Genomic DNA, 14,715 nt, shown 5'->3' with positions numbered 1-14,715 from the left:
GCACAGAGGAAAGACTATTTCAAGAAGAGAGTTTATTGCCATGACTGAGGTAGGACAGTCAAGAGGCAAAGAGGGTAGAAATAAAGTATCCCATGAGAGAGAAGAGACAGAAAACAACACATCACTAAGATTATATCTATAGCTGGAGGAAGAATGCTCAGTATTTTCTCCATATGGTTTCTATGAACTTTGCTAGTGAGAAAGAAAATACTTCAAATTTAAAATTCACAGAGACTTAAGGGTGAAGTTACAACTTCTAAAAAGAAACAACAGCTTCTATATTTTATCAAACTTTTGCTCAAATGCTGAAGAGCAGTGCCCACTTTACTTCTCATGTAAAGGGCAGAAACCATAGGGGGGAAAGGTTAGAATATTATAGTTTATAACAATGAAATATCCATGAGACTGAACCCAGAAATTAATAAAAAAATTTAAAACAAGGGGAAATGTAGTTAATATGTATAGCTAGGTGCACAAAATTCAATTAAGCTACAATTCAAAGATTATTTTAAACTGGAAATAAAGTTTATGAAATATACTGAATCTTAAGAGCAATGTGAAAGAATACACCCCCCCCACACACACACACACATACACACACGCACACGCACATCCTCTCACACATGCCTATGAACAGACACATACATGCACATATGCACATACACACATACATCCATATACATGCATACATTCATTCATGCCTACACAGATGCACACCCTCACATACACACGCATGCACACATACATGCAGGCACACGTCCAAGCCCCCCACTTCTCCCCACACACAGACACACATACATACACTGAGGTTAGAAAGGGTAGGAGAAAACACACAGCACAAGAGTCCCTGACTTATCACTGAGGCCAAGCTGCACTGTGGTCATTCCTGCACTGATTTACAAGTTGCAAGGGCTCTGAACAGGTGTGTCGGAAGTACAGAGATAATCATCAATGACTGACTCTATCATCTTGTCTTCATGTCTCTAGCTGCTGGATACAGACGTCTTATCAGCATCTTTGAAAAGTTCGGTAGCTGCTTTGTGCCTAGTAGACATGGTCTATCTTCAGCCATCATTTACTGTCTTATCCCTATTTTTCAGGATTAAGGCTCAATTATGTTCTGTGGCATATGGTACCTCTTACCACATATAGCTGATGGTGAATAAAACAGACCAATGGCAATCATAAATCACAAGGAATACCAGGACAGTAATATCTCTTGATCTCTAAGAAAAGATGGAGGATTTAGAAAAATGAATACTTAAAGACTGAAAACTATGGCCAGCACAATTTACACTTGATAGTGCAAGTGGATGAAGACAACTATTTCATCTAGCATTTAGAAGCACACTGGCATTAGCTACAAACCATCCATTAGAAATGGCTCTGTGATTCTTATTTAAAATAACTGCAAAAAAGGAACACATTCCTTTGTTTTCTGTGCTGTCAAAAAATTATCAAGTTCAATAAACAGATCTAGAAATAGAGAATATATTGTGGCGATCACCTAGCATATTCATACGGGGCTGTCAGTGACTCTGCACTATTTGAAAGTTTGATGCATCCTTTGCTGCAGTCCTATGCTACCAACACTTAAGAAAGAGAGACGAGTCTCAGAATGACAGAAGGTTAGAACAAATGCAGAACAAGTCCAGATAGGAGGCACTGCATCAGCCTGCAGAGGGTCAAGAAAGGCAAGAAAAATGAAAGTCATGTTGGCATAACGGAATACCGAAAACATAGGTAATGAGGTTGCAGTCTGACGGGGTGAGCCCGTGAGAGATTAATGTCAAATTCGCAAAGAATGTGGTTGCAATGTGCTGGGGCCCTGGATCCTTTTTTTTTTTTTTTTTAAATTCAAGTGTGGGGGTGGTTATCTTGGTGGGAAGGCCCATGTATGCCAAGGTGCACATTGAAAATGGACAACATGGTGGAAATGATTTTCTCCTTCTGCCTGTACACAGGTTCCTGACCTCAAACTCTTGTTACTAGGTTTGCTTAGCAAATGCCTCTACCCACTGAGCCATCTTGTCAGCCCCACTAATCTTTATTATTGAAAATTATTCAACCATTATACTCTTCCCAAATTATTACTACATACTTAACCATATTAAGGAAATTTAAAGGATAATATTATTAGTCTCAAATAGGAATAGTTTGATTAAATTTTATTGAATATAATCCTTGTTTTTCCAGTGATTAACTGAAGCAAATAGCTGGAAGAAAACTTCTAGGATGTGGATTTCCAAGATCTGTATCTCAGAAACCATGGCTGTATTCTATGTCTAAAAGAGTACTCTATAGAGATGTGGTGGAATCTTTTATATTTAATTGTGAGTGTATTTAATGTGTGTTTCCATTGGCCTATACAGCCATATATGCCAAAAACAGTTGCTTTTTCTACTTAAATTTTTTTCATACAATATATTTTGAGCACGTTTTCCTCTCCCCCAACTCCTCCCAGATCCTCTCAACCTTCCTCCCCACCAAATTGTAGGAGCATGCTCTTTCTCTCCAAAACAAAACATAAAATGAAAAACAAAATACCAATTCCTCTCCCCTCGAATGAAACAACACACACACACACACACACACACACACACACACACACACACACACACAAACAAAACAAAAAACCCCAATGGAATCCCTCAACACTTGGGGATCTATGTGTTAGAGGAAACAGGAATATTGTTAAGAGCCCAAGGTGAAGGATGACTCCAGGGAAACAGTGTCTTCAGACACAACAGGACCGATGCACACGGAAACTCACAGAGACTGTGACAGGATGCACAGGTCCAAAACAGTTCTTAACAATGAATGAATGAAGTACACCAGAGGGTCTGCAGCTTTAGTCCACTTATCCCCCCAACAAATACATGGTGAAAGGAGTAAACAGGGACCCTTTGTCTTCCCTGCATCTCCACACCATCTCCTCTCCTCTATACCGTGGTCCTAATAACCTCCTTTATTAATGACCTTGTACTGCATGATGATGCACAACCCTGAAAAGACAGGAGCAAGCTTTTCCCATAATCCCTGGCAGGGCTACACAGCTATGAGTGGCTGGTTTACAGTTCTGATGTTTTTCTACTCAGTTTATTATTGCGTACTATCTATTATTCTTACATACAATTCATATATTCCCCCTCTTGTTCCTAGCTCTTTTATTTTTTCTCTTTTCTCTGTCTTTTGCTTTTACTTCTTACTCTCTAAAATCTGTGGATGAAGACAGTATCCCAGTTTTCCCACTCAGCTACTTTCCACACCCTGACTCTTTTTCTCAGTTGATCTAATACCCACCTACTCCCCTTGCAGTGTTATTCTCTGTGACTAACATCCTAGCGTACACCATATTATCCTTTTTTATCTTAAAGAACTTACTATTGTTAGAGGCTATTGTTTTTAAACTGGAATAATGTGAAATTTGCATAGAGGGTCTGGCCAGCAGTCAGAGATGGCTCAGCAGTTAAGAGCACTGGCTGGTCTTCTGAGACTCAGGTTTGATTCCCAGCACCCAAATGGTAGCTCATAAATCCCTGTAAAAAGTAGTTTCAGGTCATTTAACACACTCTTCTGGCCTCTGAGGGTACCATGCATGTAAGTGGTACACAGACATGCATGCAGGCAAATCACCTATCCACACATAATAAAAAAAAATAAAAGTTAGAAAATGGACACAACATAGGAAAACTGAAATAATTTCTTATATTGTACCTGATGTTGTGGTGGAATAAAGCTGGAAATGAACAAGAGAAACAGCAGAATATGTACAAACTTGAAGAACGAAAAATAATAGTGAACCATGGGTCAGAGAAATGAAGAGATACTGGAAAATCCCTAAAACTGAGTGAGACTGAAAACACAACACTCCAAACCTTACAGGATAAAATAAGAGCAGTAATAAGATGAAGTTCATAGTACAAGTGCCTGTATCAAAAAAAAAACAAAACAAAAAAACAGAGATCTTAAATAAATTACTTAACAATAGACCCTCTGAACTTAGGAAAACAAGAACAAAACAAAACCCAAATTAGACAACAGAAAGAAATAATCAACATTAGAGCAGAAATTAATGAACTGGAAAAAAATTAAACACAATCAATGAGAAAAGCTTTGAAAAGATAAACAAGGTCAACAATACTTAATCAAATGACCAAAAGAAATCACTAAATCCACCAAGTAAGGACTCTAAAGAAGACAGTACAACAGATTCAATAAAATTCAGAAAATCATTAGTATGTATTTTAAAAGCTTATATTTCATTAAATTAGAAAATTGAAAAGGATGAGTTTTTAGATGTACCCAAATTAAATTAACATGACATAAACAGTTTAAGCGGATCTAAAAGTAACAAGACTGAAGAATAAGAAGTCTTCCAAATAAAAAAGTCTACTGCTAAATTCAACCACGTCTTTAAAAAATTGACAACAATGCTTCAAAAGCTATTTATTCTATAAAATAGAAAGGAGAACACTGCCAAAACCCTCCTACAATGCCAATATTACCCCAGTACCTAATTCAGAATGACATGCAACAGAAAAAAAGAGAAGAAAATTACAGAACTATTGTACTGATCAATATAGATTCAAAGATAACCAATATAAGACTTTAAAAAAGCATACAAGTACACATCAAAAACTTCACCATAATCAAGTCAGACTCATTCCAGAGATACATGGATGGTTCAATGTACTCAAGTAAATAAATGACACATTCCACAAATAGATGCAAGGACAGAAATCACATGATCATTTCTCTGCAAACTGCTAGAGGAAAAAGTGTGGGAAATAGTTGAAGATATTTGCATAGGCAAGCACCTTCTGGGACGGTCATCAGCTGCTCAGAAAGAAGGCCTACAGGAGACAAATGGGGCCCAATGATGTTAAAAAGCTTACACACAGCAAAGGAAACTGAGTTAGGTGCAGAGAGAACACACAGAACTGGACAGAAACTTTCTACCTGTCTAAGATCTGGCATCTAGCATATACAATGAACTAAAAAAAAAAAAAAACTAAAGAAAAAAAATGAACAATCAAATCATTAAATGGGAGACTGAAATGACCAGAAAGTCTCAAAAGATGAACTACAAATGGCCACTATACATGAAAAGAAACTAACTTCACTAGCCATGGAAATGCATTTCTTGACATTACAACTAGAATAGCAGTCATCAAGAAAACAAAATGGCTGATGAGGATGAGGATAAGAAAACCCTTGCATATTACTGGGAGAAATTAAGGTGGTCTAGCCACCATGGACTTCAGCACTGAGGATTCTCTGAAGCCCACAATATGACCCAACTACCTGTAAGTAAATACATCACAAAGATACTTCACAGCACAGTTTACTACATTGCACTGGGCACCACAGCTAAACTATGGAACCATCCCAGATGTCCATCAACAGAGGAGTGGATAAAGAAAATACCATTTATATACACAATGGAATTTGTTTAGCCATAAGAATAATGAGATTATATTGTTTGTAGGAAAATGGATACAACCAGAGATTATCATGTTAAGTGAATTGAGTCTCAGAAAGAGAAATATGACATTATTTTCCCATTTGAGAGTCCTAAACTATATGTAGGTATATAAAATCAAATATATAGAGATGATATGAAAATAGGGACAAAGCTATCTGGGAAAAGGGGGGAATATGAGAGAATGTGGTCAAGAAAGGAATGTAGTCGAGATGGGGAAAGAATGTGCCCCCAAATCATTACAGCATTACACAAAAATGCTGTGTGACTCTATAATAACTAAAGCTTAAAATGATGTTAGCTTGGATTAATCAAAAGTATCAGTGGCATAATTACAATTTATATGAAACATACAGTTACAATAATATACCAAACACAAAACGACCTCTAGGTTCCAAGTGGTGGGTCTTAACAATCATAAATCACATCCAGAGGCACTTCTCTGCATTTAATAGTGACAAATCACCAAGAACTCTCTCCTGCCTTCCCTGTGAAATATTCCCTTCACAGACTTTTCAAGAGAAAGCCAACAAGAATACGTACATGATGGTGTTGATGCCAGAGAGCTGCTGGAACATCTGTAAACCACATCCCACAACTAAGGCTCGGCGAGTAGGGGGGTAACTCAGCATTCTGCAGATTATAGGTCCAGCTGTTTTTACGAAAGAAAGAGAGAAAGACCCGGCCATTACTTTCAGATCTTGTTGCAAATCTCTGTGAAATTAGCACTGTTGGGCATTTTGAAATAAAACTTTTACAGAAATTTGGGCACAATGTATTACTTCTAAAACTGACAGCATTTTTCAGTTGTAATTTCAAAAGTAACAGCAGAGAATTCTGATGATAGCATGTCATGGGTACTATTTAGACTCACAGAACCGAATCTGTCTCACATTATTCTTCATTGCATTCTTTCTAGTTACAATTATTAATTACGCCTTTTGCTTTTCTACTTTCTCAACAATTAAATACAACTTAAAATGCATCCATGTGGGATCATTTACAAGGTAACTGGTAAAAACAGCACACAAAATAGCATTTATTCCAAACAAATTAGGAACAAAATTTATCCCACTCTATTCTATTGACATCAAGGAATTTAGGCTTGATATCAATTCTGCTTATGGATATGTTGGGTATTATCAAAATGTAATAGAAGAAAAATAAAGTCTGTTGTGCACAAATATATGCATGTATGAAAATGTTTTCAAACTGATCTGGTCCTGAACAGGCATCCAATGATTATTTTAAAATATAAACCAGAGGCTAGTGAAATGCTTTAACTGGTAAAGGCACTTGTCAGTAAGCCTGATGATCTAAATTCCATCCTGGAGACCCACATAACAAAAGGAAAGAAATAATGCCTTCAAGCTGCCCCCTGACCTCCACACAACACTATGCCATGCACGAGTAGGCATATGTGTGTGTACACACAAACACATACATATATGTACACACACATACACATATACACACTCACAAATGAATAATAAAATATAAGTGGGATTTCGAACAGTCTAGAGCAGTTCTACACAGCTGTGGTATCTATATGACTGAAGCCTCTAGTAAGGGAACTGGTCTGTGTCATGGAACAACTTCTCCTCCCAGAAGGGTTTGCTACAGAGTGTCCTCGAAAAACTAACAAGTGTTGTATATGGTGTCCTTGCTGTGCTAGAAACAATGCCTAGGGTCCAGGGCATATCTGCTGTTAAAGGAAATGGCCTACGATTCCCTGAATGCCAACTGCTTAATTAAAGCACTTTCCCTGAAGGTCATGTTTATCACCAAACCCTAAACTAAGTCAAGGGAACTAAAATCCAAGTAAATCTCACTATTTCAGGAATCTTCTGAAAGTCACATATTTAGCTTGCAGAAATCACAAAGAATATGTGTATGGTCTCAATAATAAATGATAATATGAGATGTCGAGACAGAGCATTAATTAGAACTGAATGCTATGGGGCTCAGACTATTCGGACTCCTCACAAGTTTGATTAAAATCACAAGACTGGACCTACTGAAAACTTTTCTGTTCTCGATGTCAATACATTACAAATCAGCCTAGAGGAGTCACTAAGAGCTCAATTCATTTAAAAAGTAGGCTGGGCATATGCCACACATAAAATTGACTTAGATTCACTGAAGGGAGAGGACAATCAACTGTATCAGAGAGGCTGTGTGAAACAATACTGTGACAGTGTTGAAATATGTATGGATCACTTGTCTGAAGAAAGGTAGAATTCTGTGCAAATATAAATAACTCTAAATGAACTGCAAAAAGAAGAGATGCATACAGCACTATATAAACACCTATCTTTCCCCCAAAGTAAAAACATTTGTATAAAATATCACTTACGCTGTGTATTAGGAAAAAATTTTAAATGATACCCAAATCAAACTATACTTATCTTGGCTTTCCATAGGTCAAAGACTACCTTTTCCTTGTTCAAGAAGTCTGTAACAGTATTCAAAATGCCATACCTACTTCCTATACTATTACATTGTATCATGAACTGATGGTCAGGTAAGGTCATAGGGAGAAAATTATAAGGAATTAGGACCAAAGTTTGCCTTGCCTTAATATGAAGGGGTGGGCTAGTACATGTTGTGGAATATTACTTTAACTATGTAAAGATGTGTTGTATTTGTTTAACGACGTAAAGATGTGTTGCTTTGCCTGCCTAAGGCACCTGATTGGTCTCATAAAAAGCTGAATGGCCAATAGTTAAGTAGTAGAGGAATAGGAGGGGCTGGCAGGCAGAGAGACAGTAGGAGGAGGCTCAGGGGAAGAGTATGTTTTTGTTCTTTTTACTCCCGCGCCCCCCCCCCCCCGGACGATTCCAGGGGGCTCTGGATATTTTCTTTCTTATGCACAATAAAACCCTCCCCCTCATGGAGCAGAGATTTCACCAGTTTCTTTCCTATGCCCTCACACATACAGGTGCAGCTCTCCAAAACCTGACGTGTGAACCAGAAAAGGGCTCAGAAAAGAAACAGCTATGCTTTAATGTCTTGAAACAGATTTCCAAAACTAATCTCAATTAATTGAAAACTATTCCAAGCTGGAAATTACCTTGAAAACGTTCTTTGACTATAATGCCATTTAGAAATTAACCAAAGGGCACCTAGAGAACAGTTGTTAAAGTGGACGTTCTCGGGAAATGCTAACAACCAAGGAACAATGTAAAGAATGCCAAAGCCTATGAAAATGCACCATGTCAAATTTGTGGACTGGAGCTTCAACCCTAAGAACCGCCCCCTCCCCCCAAAGATGAAGGAAGCACAAGCTGAAAACAGTAACAAAGCCCACAATATAGCAAAGAGGAAGACAGTTGAAATGAACCAGTGAAACCAGAAGCTAGTTCTTGGAAAAGATGAATATATATCTTTGAGTTTCAAGCCAGACTTTGGAGGCCAAATGAGGATCCCTTTGAAACGATCGTGGTCCTGAGCTCTGCCCTCAAATGGCAAAGAGTACATGCAGGTTGGTTCAGGATGAGAGTATACTAGATTACCTGGTCTGTCTGCAGTGGAGCCTTAACAGGAAGTGCAATGTTCAAGACAGCAAAAAAGACCGGGACTAGACTGACCTAGACATAGGCTACAAAACATTGGATGGCATCCAAGTGGGAAAATCAAGGAACAGACTGCCTCCTCCAGCCTGTGGAGGGAGAACAGGCCTAATGATGCCTTCATTTCAACCCAATCAAACTGACTTTCAACTTGTTTTTCACCAGAACTGTGAGACAACAAATACACATTTGTACTTCTGAAAACAACTTTTGAATTTTATGTGTGTAGGTTATGTCTGTGCACATGTGTGGACGTGTATACCTTGGCATGCATGTGGAGGTCAGAGAACTATTGGAAGCAGCTGGCTCTCTCCTTCCACCGTGTGGGTTTTGGAGATTGAATGCAGGTTGTCAGGCTCAGGCTTAATGTCAGGCCTTTACCCAAGGAGCCATCTTGCAAGCTCACGATTTCAACTTTTGTAGTCTGCATATGATAGACTTCCCTACAGTATCCCACTGTGTGAACCCTGTGCCCGTAGAATTTGGTTACTCCCTTGGGAGGAAGGTCTCTACCCACCCAAGAAATGCCACGGGCAAAATGTTTCCTCCCCTCCCCTAAGCAATGAAGCTTTGTGCACTCAAAAGTATTATGCAAACAGCTCCCATTTAGCCTTGGGATCTTCTGTATACTGAGCATATTCGGTGACAGTGGTAAATACTCCATTTTTCATTGTTTCTCTGTTCCCGTTTTGAACCCTGAGCTGTCATGGAATAAAAGCTGCACAGGATGCTGGGGAAGCACTCACTCTAGAGCAGATTCGCCTAGAGCGCCTTGGTCCTCAATCTCTAATGTGACTTAGAGACCTTGACACCAGTCACTAGATGGTTGTGACAAACTGTTTAAGCTAGCAACTTTGGGGGTATTTGTTACAGCAGCCACTGGAGACTAATATACAGGAAAAAGTGAGAGAAGACATAAATGACCGGTATCAGGGATAAAAGAACTGAACTCAAAATAGTAACAGAATAAGATAGTTATATATTATTTATTATATAATAGATTGTTTATGTAATATATTATATAATATAATAAAATTATAATTTTTTATAATAAAATTATCAGGAATAATTTATACCATCACATATATCATCTTAAAATAGACACATCCTCCAAAATATGAAATCTTCAAAGCTCATAGAGGGCCTGAGTAGTCAAACCTACAAGTTATAAAAAAAATATATATTAAAACTTTTGGAGGGTTGGAGCATGGCTCAGTGGCTGAGAACATTTGCTGCTTTCCCATAGAACTGAGTTCAGTCTGCATCATCCATGTTAAGCAGCATCATGGGATCTGACATCCTCTTCTGGTTTCTATAGGGAGTCACAACATGGCATATACTCACACCCACAGAGACACAGAAACATACACACAATATACACACATACGTAAACACGCAAACATACACACATAGACACATAACCACATATACATACACACATGAACTCATATAAACATATAGATATACACACATCTACACATACTCATACATATAAAACACACAAACATACACACATAGACACATAACCACATATACATACACACATGAACTCATATAAACATATAGATATACACACATCTACACATACTCATACATATAAAACACACACACACACACACACACACACACACACACACACACAGCCTGACCCTTAGTCCAAGCTGACTTGTGCCACTTGTGGGGAGAGGTTGTCAAGAAGCCTCCCAGAAAGGGTTTGGGAAGTCATAGGAATTTCAATCTCTTGATTGTTCAGCTAGTTAGACAGTATTTTACATATGCTGAAACATGTCAGTTTACTTGCTTTAAACATGTCCTACTTATTGTATATAAATTATACTTTAATAGAGTTGGTTTTAAAAAATAATGAAAAACTTCACCAATAGAGAAGAGTTTAGGTATCAGGAGGACCAACACAATGAAATGGATGGTGACATTCCAAGGCTACAGTCCCCTTAAGTAGCAGCAAGAGTATTGCCCCAGCAGTGCTGACCCAGCCCATGCAGGAATGCGGAGGAAGAACACCTGGAGATGCCTGGTCCTCACATCTCCAACATTTTACTCCCCACTGCATTCCACCCTGTTTGTTACATTTACTTAAGACTTTGTCACATACTAAAGAAAAGGACAAATGGACATTTTATGACTAACAAATTACAAGATGTGAGGTGGAGAAGGTTCCCTACTAGACACTTTTCAGACTAAATTTTTCATTGTAATGTAGATGTCTCTGTGGGGAAAGCAGGGTTGCATTGAAATAATCATTGCTCACTTCAAATATTAGTCTCCTCACTCCCAATTTAGGAGCCTGTGATTTGGCTTTGGTCATATACAGCAAGTTCCCAAGACCACGGCCCACTAAGAATGGCAGCTTAGCAAAGCCACTCTCAATCTGCCTGCTGTTGTCAAGGAAGGAGGACCAGGCCCCATGGGGAATCAATATACCAATGACCACTTCAAAGTCTTGTCTCCATTCCCCTTGGTAGTCAAGAAAGTTATCCTGACATGCAGCTCCAATCAGCACATTGCAGAGGCAAGAACAGTGAGGTATAATTATTAGCCACCAGGGATATTAAACATTGACACCATCCTGACAACCTCCCATTTCAATGTCACTTCATGCCTGCTCAACCATGTTATCATCATGAGCATCTTACCCAGAAGGCTGCACAGGTATTACAACAAAAAAGAAAGAAAGATCCTAACTCCCTGAACAGTCATGTCCACCTTGACAACAAGTTTGAGACTTTACCTGACCCAGACCATGGCCCAGAAGCATAACCAAAACAGTTGCATTCTACCAAAACAAATGTTACTAGGTTCCCCTGACCTACATCTACAACGATGTCATGTTGTTTTTTTCTTTCTAAATGCTGTACGCCTCAGCTTCAGTGTCAAGCTTCTCTTGGGAAAGAGCCTGATCTCAGTTGCTGGCTAATGAAGGACACTAATTTGGCCTTATAAGTATGGCTGTCTATAACTTTCTTGCCTGGATTGTAATAGTAGCTCTCCCCAGGTCACAACGAATATAAGTAAAGCTAAAATGTGTGCCAGTTGCCCATGTCATTGTTACAGGATACTTTAAAAGATATACTTGCATATGCTTACTTCCTAGGTATAAAAACATGAACAACTTATAAACACCCTGAGTAAGAACTCTGTAAGATCAGAGTACTTCCAAGCTGCAGGAGGAACCATACTCTGCCCATGTCAACGTGTAAGGCTGTCTTCCCCTTCTGTTGGCCTCCCTCTGCTCTGAGAGCCAGCCTTAATTATTTTATCCCTACATCAAGAGAGTTGAACATTTCTCAAGAAAAATTAGGAAAATGGGCCACTATGACTTCATGACAAATTCTTATATTTCTGAGCAGTCCCTCAGGGCTGTCAGAGAGGAATCTTTGTTTTTTGTTTTTTGAGACAGGGTTTCTCTATGCAGTTTTGGTGCCTGTCCTGGATCTCACTCTGTAGACCAGGCTGGCCTTGAACTCACAGAGATCCACCTGGCTCTGCCTCCTGAGTGCTGGGATCAAAGGTGTGCGCCACCGCTGCCTGGCTCAGAGAGGAATCTTTGTTTTTGCCCTAATGGGATGTCCCATGATATACTCACAACATCTAACTTAAATACTACCTTGGGCATTCGATCATTCCCTTCTTCTTCCCCTGTACATTTGCCCCATGTGGAGAGCCTACCTGGGGTCTACTCTCTATGAGGCTCAGGAGCCTAAGATGGCCTGTCCTCAAGGAGCCTGTGACTGTGGCAATAGAGAAAGAATCATCCATAGAAATCAAACAAGGTCTATCACAATGGCACACGTGACCTAGGAGCTTCATAGACAGTATGCTGAGATTAAGGCAAAAGGTCTTGCCAATCACACACACATGCCATCCTTTCTTACTTCAACCTGGTTCTTGCTCTGCATTACCTAAGTGTCAGGAACTCAGGAACTACAGCTTTTGAGCATTCATTCTCTATTCCTACTTCCCAGGCTTTACCAGTCAAGTTTTAATTAGATTCCATTTCTAACCCTCTATAAAACACTTACTCTTGCTCTGTACCTGCACCTTCTCTGTCTCCCTCTTTTCTATTGCCGGAGCGGGCATTCATCCATCTCTACCAAGAGACAGCGCACACATGGCCTAAGGTGTCCATGTAGCTCAGTGCTCAAAGATCAGCTCCACCACGAGCCCCATCTCTACTATAGTGAAAGGATCCCATTATGAAGATAAGAAACAGTCATGTTCCTGGGCAATGTTATATATTCAGTCTCAAGCCTTCCACAGTGTCTCTGTCTGTAACCTTCTCCAAGCACAGCCCAGCACTTCCACACTGTTGCCACACCATCTGCACATGAGGTTGATTAACTCTCAACGGCTGAACTCTCTGGATAACAGACCCAATAGAGTGTTTGATGGGGGGCACAGTGCCCACCCAACCTACCTTTTAAATCAATGTTTACATCACTGCCCTATAGCAGGCAATAGTCTGTCGACTGCTGTGTAATCTGTGTGACCAAAACAAACCATATGTCTCCATAACTGCTCCTTAAAAATGTTTATTCTGCCCAGGACTCTTCAGATTTCAGATGGCTGGTGATTTCTGTTTCCTTGCTCTGGGATAACTTTTGTAGGTTCTGTTGCTTATTGCTCATCCATATTGGATTTTATTGGGTGTTTGGATCAGATTTTGTCCTTGTCTTATTATTTGACTTAGTCCTGAACTTATTCCAGGATCAGGTATATAGAGAACAGATAATAACTATTTGCTCAATGAATATGAAGAAGAAAGAAGGGACAGGAAAACGCTCCAGGCAGATAGTGTTGAGGAGAACTTGTGGACGGAGAGATCTGAGTGCATCCCAAGCTGCTAAATAATGATGTGGTCGATTACAGGCACCACGAAGTCTTGAGCATGCCCATGCTGTTCTCCTCAATAGGAGCAGATGATGTTTGTCATTACAAGCTGGTACCTGGCACATATTCTATTTGGAATAATATGCTGCTGCTATTGATAAATCCAACCCATGTGGTGCAATTCCTTCACAGTCTGGCATTTATGCCAATACATTTTGAAATCCTGCAAAGCAATCAATTCGCCAAGATGCTGTAATGGGCCAGTTGTCTATAAATGCATGCTTGCAAGCATATCGTTATAAATTAGGGCCCAAATGCAATCTCTGTGTTAATCTACACATTATTAGCCCAGGTTGCTAAAGCAAATACTTTTTTCTACCTGTGAGAACAGATAATACAGGACTTCCTACTATTAAATTCAGACAGCCTTCATTTAGATAAAATAAGTTGCCCTCCAAAAAATCAAGTATCTCTACATCTCTATACAAATAGGATATTTTGAAATATGTAAGCTATGCTTCTATACATAACTGTTTTTGTTTTAAAAACTACATATTCACATTGGAATTTTATCTGGACATTTGAAGAATGTTCCTTTTTATTTAAGATTAAATCACTTAACAAATAAACACAATTGAGGATTTTAACTTTTGTTAAATGCATCAACTGTGATCATTCCACACTGATCTTTACATAAGATGGTTACCATGAATAAAAGTAACAAGATGTCCTATTATCTTGTGGGGTGGAATACATAAAAAAAAAAAAACCTGCAACTGTCCCACTTAATTCCAGATATAAGAATGTAAC

General features: G+C 39.0%; 1 protein-coding gene across 1 annotated transcript in view; it reads right to left on the bottom strand.

The window, feature by feature from the left end:
* Slc2a13 (solute carrier family 2 member 13) overlaps window positions 1-14,715 on the bottom strand; it is a 290,023-nt gene that overhangs the window by 127,040 nt on the left and 148,268 nt on the right. The window contains exon 4 of the mRNA XM_059247592.1: window positions 6,029-6,137. Within this exon, the coding sequence (XP_059103575.1) occupies window positions 6,029-6,137 (109 nt within the window). The remainder of the gene's footprint in view (window positions 1-6,028; window positions 6,138-14,715) is intronic.

The sequence above is a fragment of the Peromyscus eremicus genome, chromosome 20, assembly GCF_949786415.1.
Source record: "Peromyscus eremicus chromosome 20, PerEre_H2_v1, whole genome shotgun sequence".
Lineage (NCBI taxonomy): Eukaryota > Metazoa > Chordata > Mammalia > Rodentia > Cricetidae > Peromyscus > Peromyscus eremicus.
This window is presented reverse-complemented; position numbering and strand designations above follow the sequence as displayed.